At 35.8% G+C, this 16,875-nt stretch overlaps 1 protein-coding gene across 14 annotated transcripts in view; it reads right to left on the bottom strand.

The window, feature by feature from the left end:
* Positions 1-519: 519 nt before the first annotated feature.
* UBE2E3 (ubiquitin conjugating enzyme E2 E3) overlaps positions 520-16,875 on the bottom strand; it is an 80,683-nt gene continuing 64,327 nt past the window's right edge. For 7 of the 14 annotated variants that reach the window (XR_012498341.2, XM_074338789.2, XM_088793871.1 and 4 more), the window contains exons 4-7: positions 6,764-6,896; positions 4,013-4,118; positions 2,806-2,953; positions 520-1,158 (exon numbers count right to left, since the gene is read on the bottom strand). Coding sequence is in view for 12 of the 14 variants with exons in the window: in XM_074338789.2 (XP_074194890.1) it covers positions 1,101-1,158; positions 2,806-2,953; positions 4,013-4,118; positions 6,764-6,896 (445 nt within the window). In the remaining 2 variants the exon portion in view is untranslated. The remainder of the gene's footprint in view (positions 1,159-2,805; positions 2,954-4,012; positions 4,119-6,763; positions 6,897-16,875) is intronic. The other 7 variants (XR_012498340.2, XM_074338792.2, XM_088793872.1 and 4 more) reach the window with 1 other exon arrangement.

Genomic DNA, 16,875 nt, shown 5'->3' with positions numbered 1-16,875 from the left:
GCTACATCTGCTGGCCAAGTACCACAATAAGAATGGTCTCACATACACCCCATACATCATGAAAATTCAAGAGTGGGATTAGAAGTAAAGTAAAAAATGTACCAAGACATAGAATAGCTACCAGACTATAGTTATTTGACAATGCTGCCCAATGGTAGAAAGAAATAACCAATTTGGAAACAAAATGTTCCACAAGACAATATTAGATTTACCGAGTGAGCCAGGATTTTGTATTATTTTTAGCTCAAATATCTTATTATCAAATGTAGAGTTTTATATGTTTTCGAGACCAATGGTTTAAAATCCGGTTTTGCATATTTAAGCTCATCATGTTCGTTTACTAGGACTTAAAGGAAAAAAACATTACACACTTAATAAGATTTCAAATGTTTTCAATTTAATAATTCATTTATTTGTACTAGTCTTTAGTAGTCAATCTTCATATCCACATTTTTACTTCAACAATCAGCTCAGACATACCTTCTAACAAGACTGACTTAAAATATTACGACAGGAAACTATGCCTTCAGGAGCATGTTTATTGTGTTTGAGATGATACATCAGGTGCTCTCTGAGCTACAAAGGGTCAAAGGAAATCCTCTCATTACAAACTGACAAAGGTAAAAGGTAAAACATTTTTCACAACAGCATTAACCACATACTCAGAAATAGATCTGGGTTTAATACAAATGACATAATTCCTAGTCATCTACGGCTACTTTTATAACTTCATACAGATAATGAATTAGGCTAAAATGCACTATAATATTTGGTAGACTTCAGGACCAGTATCCTTAGTACATCACAAAATACATTTTGATATCCCAAAGAAGCAAGACTTGCAAGTAGGCATTTTAAACATAACTAATCTACAGCTACAAAGTTCTACTCTTGATAGCGTTTACCTTTTTGGGGAGTCTCCCAGTCTCCAAAGGATAAAAGCAGAGAGTAGAATCAGTATAACATATACACAGAAGTCCGTATTGTAAAGGCTATAAAGATTTGCAGCACAGTAAGAAGATGCCTTCTGCTCCTTCACACTGCATACAAATGACGTGAATTATGTTGCGTATCTCTTGGTCCACTGTCTGGCTATCCTGTCATGTTCTGCTCTGTTGGTCAAATACTGAGTGGCTATGCTTCCGACCAGGGGATCCGCTGGAAAAGTGGGAAGAATATGGAAAGATGTTATATGGTGTCCTCAGGTACAGTTTAATATGCTAGTAAATGGAAATGCTCACCTTTCACTAGCATCTTCATATATAATGGCTACATTTTCAAAATAAAAATATTTAAACATAATCATCTGTATATTTTAATATTCAAACTAGAAAAGCCTCTTTAAAAAATGAATGTTGAGCTAATATAATTTTTATAAAAGATGTAGGTGTGCCTTTAATATACAAAACCTGTTGTATACTCTTAGCACTTCATTCAATAAGAGTGCTAGATGATTAATTTCTGCTTTCTTATAAATATTTAAAAAAATGTAATTTTAAAATAAAAACTCAGATCTAACAATGTAATGCTATTCAGAATAAAATGTTTCCTTCAATCTGTGAGATAATATGTCTTAAATTACTATCCTTATCTTCATTTGAAAACTTAACCATTTTGTTTAAAATAGAATTCTGAACTGGAAATTCAATCTGAGATGTAAACCTTTATATTGAATTTGTTTTTCAAAACGGTAAAATATGTACATGTGCTACAATATTTGAAGTGCACCAAACAACAGCCCGTAAAAAGTAAAGCTCTCTTCCTTCCAGACTCTAACTACTCAGAAGTTTCTCTCCCGGACACACGACTGTTACCTGTTTATAGCATTTCTATCCAGAGCTGTCATAAACATTTACAAGCATTTAGAATACTGTTGTGCATATGTATTTTTTTCAGTGCCCAGTTTTTTTACTTAATATATCTTAGAGAGCTTTCCCTATTAGTTCATATAGAGTGGTCTCATTCTTTTTAACAGGAACATCCTCTATTAAAGGATATTCACATTGTTTCCAATCTTTTGCTTTAATAAATGTCACAATAAATTCATTCATTCATTCATTTCTTCCTTCCTTCCTACCTACCTATCTACCTACCTCTTTGGTATATGTACAACTGCTAGGTCTAATATAATAGTAATAGCCTTTGGTGATTAATGTTTAGGAAAAAAAGTCAACTTCTTTTAAAAAATGACCTCTTAGTAAGATAACATACTCAAAATCCTTGGCTTAAATACCACCTTTCAAATCAGCTACCCATGTTAAAGATTATGTGTGGCAGTTATGCATTTCTTTAAAATGTTATGAATTATGCACTAATGACTTTATCTCTGAGGTTATACAATCATAATCTAGTCCAACTCTCTGACTAGCCATAATTTTTTTTAATATCCACTATTACTATATCAAACACAACTAACTATAATCCAAAAAGGAAAAAAGAACAAGATGCCCCTCATTACTAAGTGCTTGCTTTAAAGCTCATTGGAAGTATAAAACAAAAGGAGTCACTGGTGTCAGAGACATTTGTTACTGTCAAAAGTGGTTTGTACAGCTACATAATTCAGAAAACATGAGGCCATCAATAATAGGGAGAAAATAATTACAGGGCAGTATTCCATTACAACTAAAGAAAGTTATTGTGAAACTTTTGGTCAGTTCTAATAGAAATGGCAGTAATAATTTCCTCGCAAAATGTTTTATGCTGACCTTTAAACCAACAGCACTTGCTTCTCAAATTCATTTAAAAACCAAAAAAATTCATTGGTCTCTGTAGCCTCATTGTCTGTGTTAATAAAAATTTGCTTACCAGGGTTGCAGTCTGTCAAAAGAGAACAAATTGACAGCAAAACCTTTGAAATAGTCAAAGCAGGACTCCAGTTGTCTTTCAGGATGTCCAGACAGATGACCCCCTGACTGTTGATGTTGCAGTGATAGATTCTGGTGCGGAAAGTAACCTGGGGCAGTCACATTAAAGACAAAGAAAAGGAATACTTTCGTACCAACCAAAACTCTCACCAGCAAATATGAAGGGTAACACATCACAGATGACACTAAACAGCAAATAATTTAACTGACAAGCTAATCAAATAGTATGTTTAAGTGATAACAAATTTAAATGGTTTTAATTCAGTTGAAAGAAATTTTATTTTTACCCAGTATAGCAAGAACTATATTGATCTTAAGCCAAAGTAAGTAGTGATTTCATTAATCAAAATGAATGACACAGTAATTCTATATATGTATGTGTGTGCACCATATACACATGCATGGACGGGCACAACACACCCCTGTTTAAAGACAGAAAGTGAAGGAGAACAAAAATGTTTTGATGCCAGAGGTAAGTGGAACTGGTAAAGAATTTTTTTTTTTTAACATCAAACGAAAGTTACATTAGGTTGTTAGTAGAAACAATCGGTATCAATCCAGCTAATTTCTTGCCATGTGTCAGAAAATACTAAGAGAAGGATTTAGATAGAGGAAGGTGGGTTAAATCATGGGCCTATTTCTCAGCCTTTCATTTCCGCAAGTGCCTCAATGTCTAGTTAGACTAAGACAAGCAATATAAATAAAACAAGCAAAATCTTAAGCTACTGAATAAAAGAAACTAATATATCACTAAAATATGTGAAAAAAAGAGGATAAATCATAGGAACAAATACTGTCAAGTTTCAAAACAATCACAAAAACTAACTGGGTGTTTAATTCTGAATTTGGAGTTGCCGAGAAAAAAAAAAGAGTTTGTGATTTCTTGGAATTAGCAATGTACTGTGATCTCCCAAGTAGAGTCTAGAAAGAAAATATTAAAAGCCCTCAAAAGTGTATTTCTGATAGGGATGCAAAATTAAAAACAAGAAACCACCTGTCTATAGGGCAAGAAACCACTGGTCTTGCAGGGGTGAGGCGAAAGGAGACTATGCACCTCTAGAACTGTTCTAATATAATACATACTAATTACATAGAGTTCTTAAAATGTGGCTAGTTGAACTGATAGGCTAAAAGTAGAAAATATATACCAGATTTCAGGGTGGACGGGTGGCTCAGTTGGTTAGAGCGCGAGCTCTGGGCAATGGGGCTGCCGGTTCGATTCCCACATGGGCCAGCGAGCTGCGCCCTCTGTAACTAGAATGAAATCAATGAGCTGCCGCTCAGTTGGTTGGAGCATGGGCTCTCAACCACAAGGCTGCCGGTTCGACTCCTCGACTCCCACAAGGGATGGTGGGTTACGCCCCCTGCAACTAAGATTGAACACAGCACCTTGAGCTGAGTTGCCGCTGAGCTCCCAGATGGCTCAGCTGGTCTGAGCTGCGCCCTCCACAACTAAAATTGAAAGGACAACTTGACTTGGAAAAGTCCTGGCCCCAATTAAATCTTTAAAAACAAAACAAAACAAAAAAAATATATATATATATAGATACACACCAGATTTCAAAGACTCAGCACCAAAAAGAGAATGAATGTAAAATATCATTAATAATACTCATATATTGGTTACATGTTGAAATGACAGTATTTGGGATATACTGTTAAATAAAATATATTATTAAAATTAATTCAGTTTCTATTTTTTTAATGTAGTTACTAGAAAATTTAAAATTAAATGTGTAGGTTGTATTATTTTAGCAGTTCTGCTCTACAATGTGGGAATAATATATGTTCAGATTATTGACAGCTGATTGATTACAAGCATTGTTTACAAACGCAATACATTATTTTGAGTCCTTTCAGCTATTCACAATGAGTGAACAGAAGAGAACTAAAATTTTATAATTCTTCAAGAAGCTCAACACTTTATCAAAATTAAGCAGTAGAGAAATAATTGTACCGATCACTAAGATAACAGCAGCCTTATTTTTTTTTGACTTGTCCAACTACAGATCTGAATAATATTGTAGAAGATATCTTAGTCAAGAGGAATTAATCAACATTAAAGTGTTAGAAAATTAAAATATTGAGACTATCAAAAAAATTAACAAGCTAAATTGATAACCATTACATTAACCAAAATGATTATAAATCATACATAGAACTACAGGTTGAAACCATTACATTAGTCATTTTCTATTTTTCCATTAAAAAATGTTAAGAAAAGTCTTTTACAGATTTTCCCTCATGTACAAAGACGATTTTGTAAAAAAATAAATCTTGCAAAGTTTTTTCTGCTAATTTTGCTACCATGTTAAAACCACTTTCCCATATGAAAAATGAGGCATGCAGAAAGAAGGATCACTAGTTACAAATACAGTCATGAGCTACTTTGCTAAAGTTTTATTTGTTTTCTGTAATGCACAAAACCACTGAATGCAAATTGAGCAGTGAGTGATATACTGCCATTTAATGAGTCATTGTGTGTTGTATTTGGGGGGGCGGGGGTGACAGGGTCTTTTTCTGTTTACATAATAGCTTACTTGTTCTATTTGCAATTTCATTTCTTTCATCTGTACATAGTTAAGAGAAATAACTGCCAAAAAAAAAGCTATCTTCTAGTTTTCCTAACTACCCCCCTTCTCAATTATTCAGGTTTCCTAGGAGACCATGAAGTAAGTAGTTATATAAATACTTATGTTAAGATATAAGTACTTACCGCATGAGCTCCTTCTTCATGTGAATACAATTTGTGGCATTATTAACATGTAAGTTTTGTCCCTTTATTTGATTGATCTAGCAAGACATACCCTAATACCTGAGAGCATTAAGTAAGACAATCACTTAAATATCTTAAATCCTGATGGGACCACATAGTAAAGCACCCAAAAAACTGATAGCTATAGTTGAGAGCAAATACCTCTAGGAGATACTGAACCTTGGTATCTGCAATTTAAGGTAAATACCAATAGGTGGAACTATTGTTACCTTATTAGATAATGGACAAATGATCCTGTCATTTTTAAAAATAAAATGAACGCTTTATTTACGCACTCACGTATGCGCTCATGCATTCAAGTGTTACATATATTTTAAATAGTATTTGGAACAGAAGGAACTATGTTGAAAAGAAAAACTTTTCATCATAGTTAAAGGGTTGTTATAACACTAGTATGCTCTGTGACTAAAGCATAATTATACTCAAATTTAATACTGATGGTTTTACCTGATGGCTTGACCATTTCATAATGAGAACTCAGAGGAGGAAGCTATTTAAGTAACTTATGTTTAAGACTTGAAAAATAACTGCCAGTCATTATAAGGCACAACTCAACTCTTCTCTCCGTTATCTGTCTACTTCATATTCAGAGATAACAGGATACTTCAAAAATCTATCTTTAAGTCACCTAGCAACCTAATTCCCTTTACTACATCATACCTACAGAGGGCACAAAATAACTTTACTAAATAGTATTGATTTTCAAGTTTTTGCTCATCCATAAAGATAAGGTATTTAGCACAAAATTCAACTTACTTAATTTAACCCTTATTTCTGGAAGCTGTCAAACAGATTTTCTTTTTATCTCAATATGTTCCTTAAGGAAGAAGGTTCACAAGATATTTTCCCTCATATCAAAAATCTAAAATTTAACTGCTTTATTGATGTGCAAAGTGGCATACTTTTATTTACAATAAATCCTCTTTCTGCTGATTACGAAAGATATTTGTAAAAGGCAGAAATCAATTACTTTCACAGTTTTAAAATTCTTGGTTACATGAGTTTCCATATCAATCCATGAAAAACAATGAAATTAAAATGATTACATCAATACACATTTAACCGCTAGAATAAATTTTTTGGAGAGAGATAAATATTAAAGAATGCACTTCTAGGATCTTACCTTTGGTGGCTTAAATGGATAATCGGATGAAAAGGTGATATCCAGAAAAAAAACACCACCTTCATATACAGACCCTGGTGGACCAAGTATAGTCGATCTCCATTCATAAATGTTATCTCCTTTAGGCCCAGCACTATTTAAAAGAAATTAAAAATCAATGTGTATATCTGTAAGCAATGAATGTTAACATCTTAAACCAATTAAGTATTAAAGGTAAATTAGCAATCTAAAGCAATGAGATACGCACCAATGAAAGGACGCATGTGTGTGTATAAACTTATTTGCAAATATTTAACTTACAGAAAAACTGCAAGGACAAAGAACATCCTTATAATGTTACACAGAATCTCCTTCTGTTAGCATTTTGCCCCATTTGCTTGATCACCCCACCCCTCCCTCCCTTCTTTCTCTCTATATATGTACATGTGTACACACCCACACACACAAAGTGCTTTTTTTCTAAGTCATTTGGGAATAAGTTGAATATACCACATAGCCCTTTCGACATAAACACTTCATTGTGCATTTCCTAAAATCACCTCCAATAAAATCACAATAAAGCTACAATTCAGTAAATATAATGGCAACACTTTAACATATAATCTGAAAAAATTATGCTGTGAACTGACCCAATAATGTCTTAAAAAAATTAATTTTTCTCCAGATACAGGATCCAGTCTTGGGACGATCCATGCCCTACATGTCTAGTCCTCTTTAATATGATGGAGCCCTTTAGCCTTTGACTTTTAACATTTTTTAATACAGCTCTTTTTTAAACAGAATGCTCATTATTTTGCACTTGTCTGATGTTTCCTCATGATTAGATGCAAGTGATGCATTCCTGGCCAGAACAGTATTTAAGTGACGTTATGTTCTTCTCAGGGTATCACATCCGGAGGCATATGGGAGTCACCTGTCCCTAACTGGTGATGTTAATTTTCATTACCCAGATCAAATGCTGTCCAGTTTTCCTACTGCTTACTTAGGATCTTTTTCCTACAACCAATAGACAACCTTTGGACAGACACTTTAAGACCATGCAAATATCCTGTTCTTCATTAACATTTCTTCCTTAGATTTAACACCTATTTGTGATTCTTGGATGAACTGAAGAACTACTACCGTGTTTCCCTGAAAATAAGACTGAGCCGGACCATCAGCTCTAATGTATCTTTTGGAGCAAAAATTAATATAAGACCCGGTATTATTTTATATTATATTATACCCGGTCTTACGTTAAAATAAGACCAGGTCTTATATTAATTTTTGCTCCAAAAGGCAGATTAGAGCTGATGGTCCAGTTAGGTCTTATTTGCAGGGAAACACGGTATGATGGAAATAAAATCATGACTTTGCAACTCCTACCTTTCTTCCACATCTATCAGCTGGCTCGAGCCCTTTCTTCTCCCATTTGTATGAATGTGTACATGCCTGGTGAGGTCTCAAGGATTCCTGTGTTTTTCCTAATGATTTACAATTCACTACAGACTTTAATTATTTTGATGTTCAAATCATCCCAGATTTGTCCAGTGGGAGCCCCTTCAAAATGTCCCCTATAACCTTGTGATAGGATGCCATCATTTCTCTTTTTGTTTTTTGTACTTCCTTACTTTCTGGCATAACGAGATGTCCTAGGGTTCCCAGCCTTGGAATCAACCATTTCCTTCAAGCAGCTCTGGGTCCTTTTAGTGAGAATGTTGTTAAAACCAATGTCTGAGTGCTAGGTACTACTAAGTCCCAGGTACATTGCATTGTGCTCAACACATTTCATTTATAAAATACAAACAAGACTGACAATTCAAATAAAATTTAAATTCACAATTATTTGTTGGTAAGATGCACCCAATACTCCTTAAAACTTAAATTCTCTTCAAATTTACCTTACAGACTTCCATTTTTCTCTAACCTTTACATGGTAAATTATCTTGATTTCCTAAACTAATATATTGTATAAGCTTTTCTTCTTTTAAAGCGACCTTCAGTTCAGAAATTATCTGCATGTTTGATTTAAAATAAGTGCAAACCAGCATTGATAAATCAACCATATTAATTACAATATGACATTCAGATATAGTTAAAATGATTTAACTAGCATATTTTATTAATTCTGTAAAACATAAACTATGAATTGTGAACATCAGCTAAGTGATGCTATCAATAATTAAATATATGCTCTAAAAAATAGTTCATACAGAAAGGGTATAGAAAATTTGATGGTATAACCAAAATGTTTACAGGATGCTTCAATAACCTATCTTTATGGCAGATATATATGACAAATAAAATCTTACTATTTTGGCCTAATATTTAGGGAAAATATATTTTTGAATACTATATAAGTTTGAAGCATACACAGCAATTGAAACTAATTACAGTAATGGCTCGTTGTTCTGTTATCATTTGAGAATCAGGTATATTCCTTAAGTGAATTTTCACTGTCACTAAAAACATACAAAACCAGGTACCAATTTTGCTTTAAAACAAACAAACAAACAAAAAACAGATGTGATTCAATGACATATCATGTTCTAAGTTAATTTTTCTCTTAGTGACTCAAAATAATCATTCAAAAATTAAATTATAGTGTCAGAGACTTCTATTATATAGCCTCTTTACTAAAATGTTTCTGAACTACACATCACACACTGGTGATGGTGGTGGTGGTGGTAATGATGTTACCTCAGGTTTACTCCATCCTTATTATAAGCCAGGCATTGTTCATAGCATCAGAGAACGTAACTCATTTAATTCTCCTTACAAATCTATGAGGTAGGTACTATTATTATATTTCTATTTTTAGATGAGGACACCAAAGTTGAGAGTTAAACAACTTGCTGTATGTCCCACAGCTACAAACTAAACAGAATTTAGATCAAGTCTGAGAACTAGTCTGTATTGTCCTCAATGATTTTGCTTTATTTCCTCTTATAATTTCAGTGCTGCTCCATCTAATTTAATCCCCAGTTAAATTTTGCAAATTATTATTTGTGTGAGAACCCAAGGGGTGCTGTTCTCCAAAGAAACCAAATTTCCTCAGCAATACTTTTTTGGTTCCTAGCGGAACTATGTTATGATTCAGATGGTTGAATAGAAGGTACACTGGAGATTACTATATTTTAATGAATCACGTAATTTCAGTCTGGAAAGGACCTGGTTGAGGCCAAACCCCTCCCTTCACACGTGAAGAAACTGAGAAACAGAAAGTAAATAATCCATCTTAACCGCCCCCCGACAGTTGCTAGAGCTGGTATTCCCACACCAAACTCTTGGTTTTTAAATTTGCTGTCTTCTCACTTACATGCAATGTTGCCACAGGCCAAAATATGTTTATTACATCTTATTATATCTTTCATGAGATATGTAATATATAGAATATTAAATGTGACTTTCTCTTTGTCTTGGAGTAGATGAGTAGGGCTGTAGCTTATGGTAGGTAGAGTGATTCCTTTACTGTTCTGTTCCAAAGATACCTAGCCCAAGGTGAGTAAGGGCTAAAATTTAGCCCCTATGTTGGGTGCCTTGTCTGAACAAAGGAGCCCTTGTTCCTTCTCACAAAGGTGCCAACTGCTAGTGAAGACATGGGGGCAGGTAGGGAAGGAAGGTGTTGGATGCAGGATTGACTCTCCACCCTAATTCAAACAAAGCATTTGACAGGCTAGCGGCAGACCTGCCACTGAGGATACACAGCTAAGTAGAAAATGGGTGATAAATGCTGATAGGTGCTATTTACACCTTTCACTAGTTTTCACTCTCTTTTCCACAAACGCAACACTATAGCAATTCTACACTCAGCCCTGGATCATCTATTTTTTTTCCCTCTCTTGTGAGTCACTCACTCCGGGAAGAATACCACAATGTCATTTCCCCAATCTTTATTAAAAACAAACCTCCATTCCTCTTACTCTTCCAGCGCCCATCTCATGGTACTTTAACAGGCTTACTCCAGAATTGCTCCACTGAAAACAGCTCTCATCCAAGGTCACCATCACTAGACTCAAGGCTCATTTATCAAATCCTAAACTTATTTGCCTAGTGCAGCAACGTTTAACACTTCTTCCTCCTCGATACATTAGGTTGGTGCAAAAGTAATTGCAGTTTAGGAGCGGCCAGTTAGCTCAGTTGCAACAAGGCTGCTGGTTCGATTCCTGCATGGGACTGTGGGCTGCGCCCCCTGCAACTAAGATTGAAAACGGTGACTGGACTTGGAGCTGAGCTGCGCCCTCCACAACTAGATTGAAGGACAACAACTTGACTTGGAGCTGATAGGTCCTGGAAAAAAAGACTGTTACCCAATAAAATTAATAGAAAAAAAAAAAGTAATTGCGGTTTAAAAAGTTAAAAATAATTGCAAAAACCGCAATTACCTTTGCACCAACCTAATAGTCTCTCTGTTTGGTTGCTAGAATAATATACTTAACTGGTTTTCCTCCTAACTTTCCTGGTCCCTCACTATTGCTATTCCTTAGCTATTCCTTATCTCCCTAACCTGTAAATATTGCCAGTCCTCCAGAGTTCAGTCCTTGGGCCTCCTCTTTTCTACCTACATCTACGCTTTTAGTGATCTCATGCAGGTTTATGGCTTTCAATGGGGCCAATAAACTCTTAACTCCCAAATCTGTATCACCAGCCTAGATTTCTACCCTGAAATCCAGAACTATTAATCTAAATGCTCAATAACAGTCTTCAATTATTTTAAATCTAGTAATTTTGAAAAAAATTTAGCATCTCCCAAATTCAGTTCTTGATATTCCAATTCCTTCTACAATCTTTGCTATTTCAGCTAATGGCAACTCCATCCTTCCAGTCTGTAAGGGCAAAAGCCTAAACCTCATCCTTCACAACATTCTTTCTACCCCACATCCAGTTTGTGAACAAATCCTATTAGTTTGATCTTCAATACACACCAAAAATTCTACTACTCTCCACGCCTATCAGCCCTCCTTGATCCTCTGCCTGGTTAATTACAAGAGCCTGCCTGCCTTGGGGGCTTTGACCCTAGCCCACCATGGCGATCTCTTCTCAATATGACAACCAGGTAGAGCCAGAGTTAAAAAATAAATCAGATTACGTAACTGGTCAAAACCTTCCAAAGGCTTACCTTATTCTGTGTTAAAGTCTTATGACCCTACAAGGCATTGCATAAATTGCTGCCACCATCACCACCACCATTCTTCTTATCTGTTCTTCTCTTTCTTGTTCAACTGGCTGAGCAACCTGTTTCTCCAACATATAATGTCACTTCTGCCTGAGGGCCTTTGCACCAGTTGTTTCTCTGCTCTTCCTCAAGATATCCATAGGGTTTGCTCCTTCACCTTCTGCAGGTCTTAACTCAAAAGTCACCTTCTCAGTAAGGCCTTTCGTGGCCACTCTATCTAAAGTGTCACACATGATTTCCACATTTCATATCCTCCTTTTTAGTTTTTTTCCATAGCATCTACTACTCTCTAGCATATATTTTATTTATTTATCTTACTTATTTGTCTGCGTTCTGCTATAATATACTCGTAAGTTCCGTGGGGTTACATGATGTGGACTGGGCTCTTCAACTTACAGTGGATGGAACTTATTTTTTGCTCTAAAAGTTAGATGTGTTTTAATAACTCAAAGTGACTGAAGAGCTGTGGGAACTGCCCACAGGGAGAAGAAGGAATATTCTATAGAACTAGTGTAATGGCAGAGGAAAGGGAAAGAAAAGAGGAAAGGGGGAAGCAGAAAGGGAATTTTTCCTTATATTACCTTCATAAGGAAAGGTTTTTACTAGCAACTTACTTCACTGATATAGTAAAAATAAAATTAATTCCTGTTCTGAGTCAAATTACGAAAAAACAGAGATAAAATTAACAGGGGTTTTGTTTACTGAAACCTCAATTATACACTAATGCCAAAAAAAATGATCAATTGTTAAATTCCATAATTGAGGACCCAATCTTTTGTTTAAATACCACTAAGAAAATGAGGAACACCTTTATTTTGTCTTCCCCTGCAAACATTCATTTCTTCCTTTTAAATACCATGTTTCCTATAAGCCATTATATCTTCCACACAAAACAACAAAAGTAAAAGCAGGTAGGAAGTTTAGACAGTGATAAACTTGCACCTGGGAGTTTTCTGTTACTAGCTATTCCTCTTGCTAACAAGTGACACTATTTCAGACATCAGCAGCTTGAGGACCGGTAGGTATCTTAGCAAAACCAATTTCTCATTGCTTATTTTTTTCAGCAATTACGGTTACTGGAAGGGTCATAAACACTGTACTTTTCTAGCAAAGGAGTGATTCCCTATAAGAACTTCCAAATGCTAACTGAATAATGGATTCAATTTATAAATGTACTTTTTTAACACAACGCTTTTAACATATATAACTTTTAAATCATGTACTAAGCCAAATGCGAGATTTACATTAAATTCTACATGTTTCCTATCCCTATGGCAAAAGTCTTATCTTAAAATGAGCTGAACTAAATTCAAGGATAAAAGAATAAAAGAATGGCTTAAGTCTGACTTGACATAACTATGAAAATTGGTATATGGTGAGAGTCCTACTTTAAATCGTTAAATTGTTAACATAAATACTCCTATGTGTGTAGTCTGCATTTGGAAAAAAACATATCTTACTAATACAAAGTTATTATTTGAGCATGGATTTAATTTTATGGCTACAAAAAGGAAAGAGCTTGAACTAAGATGCCATATTGGTGTAACTTCTATAGGCTGTATCAACCTTGACTAAATTCAAAGCACTATATAGTAACATAAAATCTATTAAAAATATAAATAAAATCAAAGAACAAAATAAATGAAGAGATAATCTGTGTTTATGGATAAGAAGACAATATTGTCAAGATGCCAGTTCTTCCCAACCTGATCTATGGATTCAATGTCATCCCAATCAAAATCACAGCAAGTTATTTTGTGTATATCAACAAACTGACTCTGAAGATTGAGGCAAAAGACCCAGAATAGCCAGCTCAATACTGAAGGAGAACCAAGTTAGAGGACTGACACTATCCAACATCAACACTTACTATAAAGCAACAGTAATCAAGACAGTGTGGTATTGAGAAAAGAATACTCAGGAGATTACTGGAACAGAACAGAGAGCCCAGAAATAGACCCACATGAAGTCAAAAGTGACCTTGACAAAGGAGCAAAGGCAATACAATGAAGCAAAGATTGTCTTTTCAAAATTATGCTAAGCGAAATGTCACACAGAAAAAGTCTAGAACCGTATGACTTCACTGATATGTGGGATATAAAACTGAAAGCAACAAAAGAACAAGACAAAGAAATAAAGAAACAAAAACTCATAGACACAGACAATAGTGGTTACCAGAGAGTAAGGGGGTTGCGGGGTGGGAGATGAGGGTAAAGGGATCAAATATATGGTGACGGAAGGAGAACTGACTCTGGGTGATGAACACACAATGTGATATATAGATTATGTAATACAGAATTGTACACTTGAAACCTGTAATTTTACTAATCTTTGTCACCCCAATATATTTTAATTAAAAAAAATTTTAAATGGTGCTGGATCAACTGGACCTACTCATGTAAAAAATGAAATTTAGACACACAGACATTATACTCTTCACAAACATTAACTCAAAATGTATCATAGACCTAAAATAAAATTCAAAACTATAAAACTCCTACAAGATAACATAGGAGAAAAATTAGATGACCTTGAGTATGGCGATAACTTTTTAGATACAACACCAGAGGCATTATCCATGAAAGAATTGATAAGCTGTACTTCATTCAAATTAAAATCTGCTCTGCAGAAGACAATGTGGAAGAATGAGAAGACAAGTCACAGACTGGGAGAAAATATTTGTAAAAGACACGTGATAAAGGACTATTATCCAAGATCTACAAAGAACTCTTACAACTCAACAAGAAAATGAACCCCATTTAAAAACGGGCAAAAGACCTGCAGATACCTCACCAAAGAATATATACAAATGACAATTAAACATATGGAAAGACAGTCAACATCCTATGTTGTTATGGACTGAATTTTTGTGTGCCCCTAAAATTCATGATGAAATCCTACCTCCCGATGTGATGATATTTAGAGGGGGGCCTTTGGGCAGTGATTAGGTCAGACGATAGAGCCCTCATGAATGGGATTAGTGCCCTTTAAAGAACTCAAGAACTCCTTTGCCCTTTCTGGTACGGAAGGACACAGTGAGATGGTCCCCATCTGTGAACCAGAAAGGAGGACCTCACCAGACACTAAATCTTGAACTTCCAAGGCTCCAGAACGGGGAAAAATAAACTTCTGTTGTTTATAAGCCACCCAGTCTATGGTATTCTGTTAGAGCACTCCAAACGGACTAAGACATGTCATCAGGGAATTGCAAATCAAAACAAGATACTACTACATACCAATTAGAATGGCCAAAACTCAAAACAGTGACAAATGCTGGCAAGAATGTGGAAAAACAGGAACTCTCATTCATTGCTGGTGGGAATGCAAAATGGTACAGCTACTTGGGAAGACAGTTTCTTACAAAACTAAACAGACTCTTACCATACGATCTAGCAATTGCCCTCTTTGGTACTTAATGAACTAAAAACTTATGTCCACACAAAAAGCTGCACACAGATGTTCACAGCAGCTTTACTCATAACGGACAAAATGTGGAAGCAACCAAGATATCCTTTAATAGGCTGAGTGGATAAACAAACTGTTGTTGCCACACAGCAGCCTACCCGTCTGTCCCCTTGTACCTGCCCCTAAAGCAATGAGAGTCCGTGAGACGGATCCTTTCAGGGACTTTGCTTCACCTTTGTGCTTGCACCTTATGTCTCCCTGTTTGGCCCCAGAAAGATGGATGGTTAGTCAATGACGGGTCCCTGGGAGGCAGGGAAGAATGATCTAAGCCAGACACAGTCACGTGGGGACCATCTGGAGAACTTGCAGGGTCGACAGAGGTGGGCACAGCCCCCACCTTCCCCCAGCTAAGGAGAGCCTCTGCCTCTGTGGCTGCTTTCCTTACCACATCCTGCGGGGGAAGTGACTCAGTGATGTGCTCTCCATCTACTCATATGCATAAAGGTTTTTGTCCCTTGGGGAGGTACATATATCCAGGTTCTGCTGCCTGCAGGCAAGGGTGATTGGTTTGAGTCAGTTTCCTAGTATAATGTGTGAGATTCACAGATCTTGAGATTAACGAGCTTTACTTCCACACCTAACTAATAAAAGCTATGGGTTGGCCCTATTCGGGGCCCAGTCCTTTGGGGCTTGTGTCCCTTGGCCCCGCTTGCAATCTATTCTTGGCTACTGTCTTTTTTAACCTTGTGCTGCCCTCCTCGCTCCCCACAACTCTTGATGCTCTGGACGCGACAAACTGTGATACACACAGATGATAGAACATGATTTAGCACTCAAAAGATAGGCGCTATCAAACCATGAAAAACTTAAATGCACATTACTAAGTGGAAGAAGCCAATATGAAAGACTATATACCGTATGATTCCAACTATATGACATGCCAGAAAAGGAAAACTATGGAGACAGTAAAAATATCAGTGGTTACCAGGGCTTTACGGGGAGGGAGTGATGGACAGGCAGAACACAGAGATCTTTAGCGCAGTGTAACTATTCTGTGTGATACTACAATGGTGGGTATGTGTCATTACATGTTTGCCAAAACTCAGAATGCAGAACTCCAAGAATGAATCCCAACGCACACCATGGACTGTAAGTGATAATGATGTGGCAAATCCAGGTTCATCAATTTTAACAAAAGTTACCAGTGTGGTGTGGGATGTAGGCAGTGGGGAGGCTGTGTATGAGGGAACAGCGGGTACATGGATGGGAATTCTCTGTACTTTCTGCTCAATGTTGCTGTGAACCTAAAACTGTTCTAGAAATAAACTATATTAATTAGAAAAAATGCAAATAAAGTTTAGAACAAGTAAATGTTTCTGTATTAAAGCAAGAAGTAGTAAATGTTCATGTGTTGGTATGTAAAAAAAGTTTCCAAATTAAAAACGGATGTGCCCAAAAACTTGTTTTAAAATGAGGTACTATGGAACTTGGAACACATCTGAACCACAGTAATATAAATGGTGGTTTCCACGGTGGCTCACAAACAGCAAGT

This window comes from Rhinolophus sinicus, chromosome 17 (genome assembly GCF_057876585.1).
Source record: "Rhinolophus sinicus isolate RSI-liver-muscle chromosome 17, RSI-T2T, whole genome shotgun sequence".
Taxonomy (NCBI): domain Eukaryota; kingdom Metazoa; phylum Chordata; class Mammalia; order Chiroptera; family Rhinolophidae; genus Rhinolophus; species Rhinolophus sinicus.
This window is presented reverse-complemented; position numbering and strand designations above follow the sequence as displayed.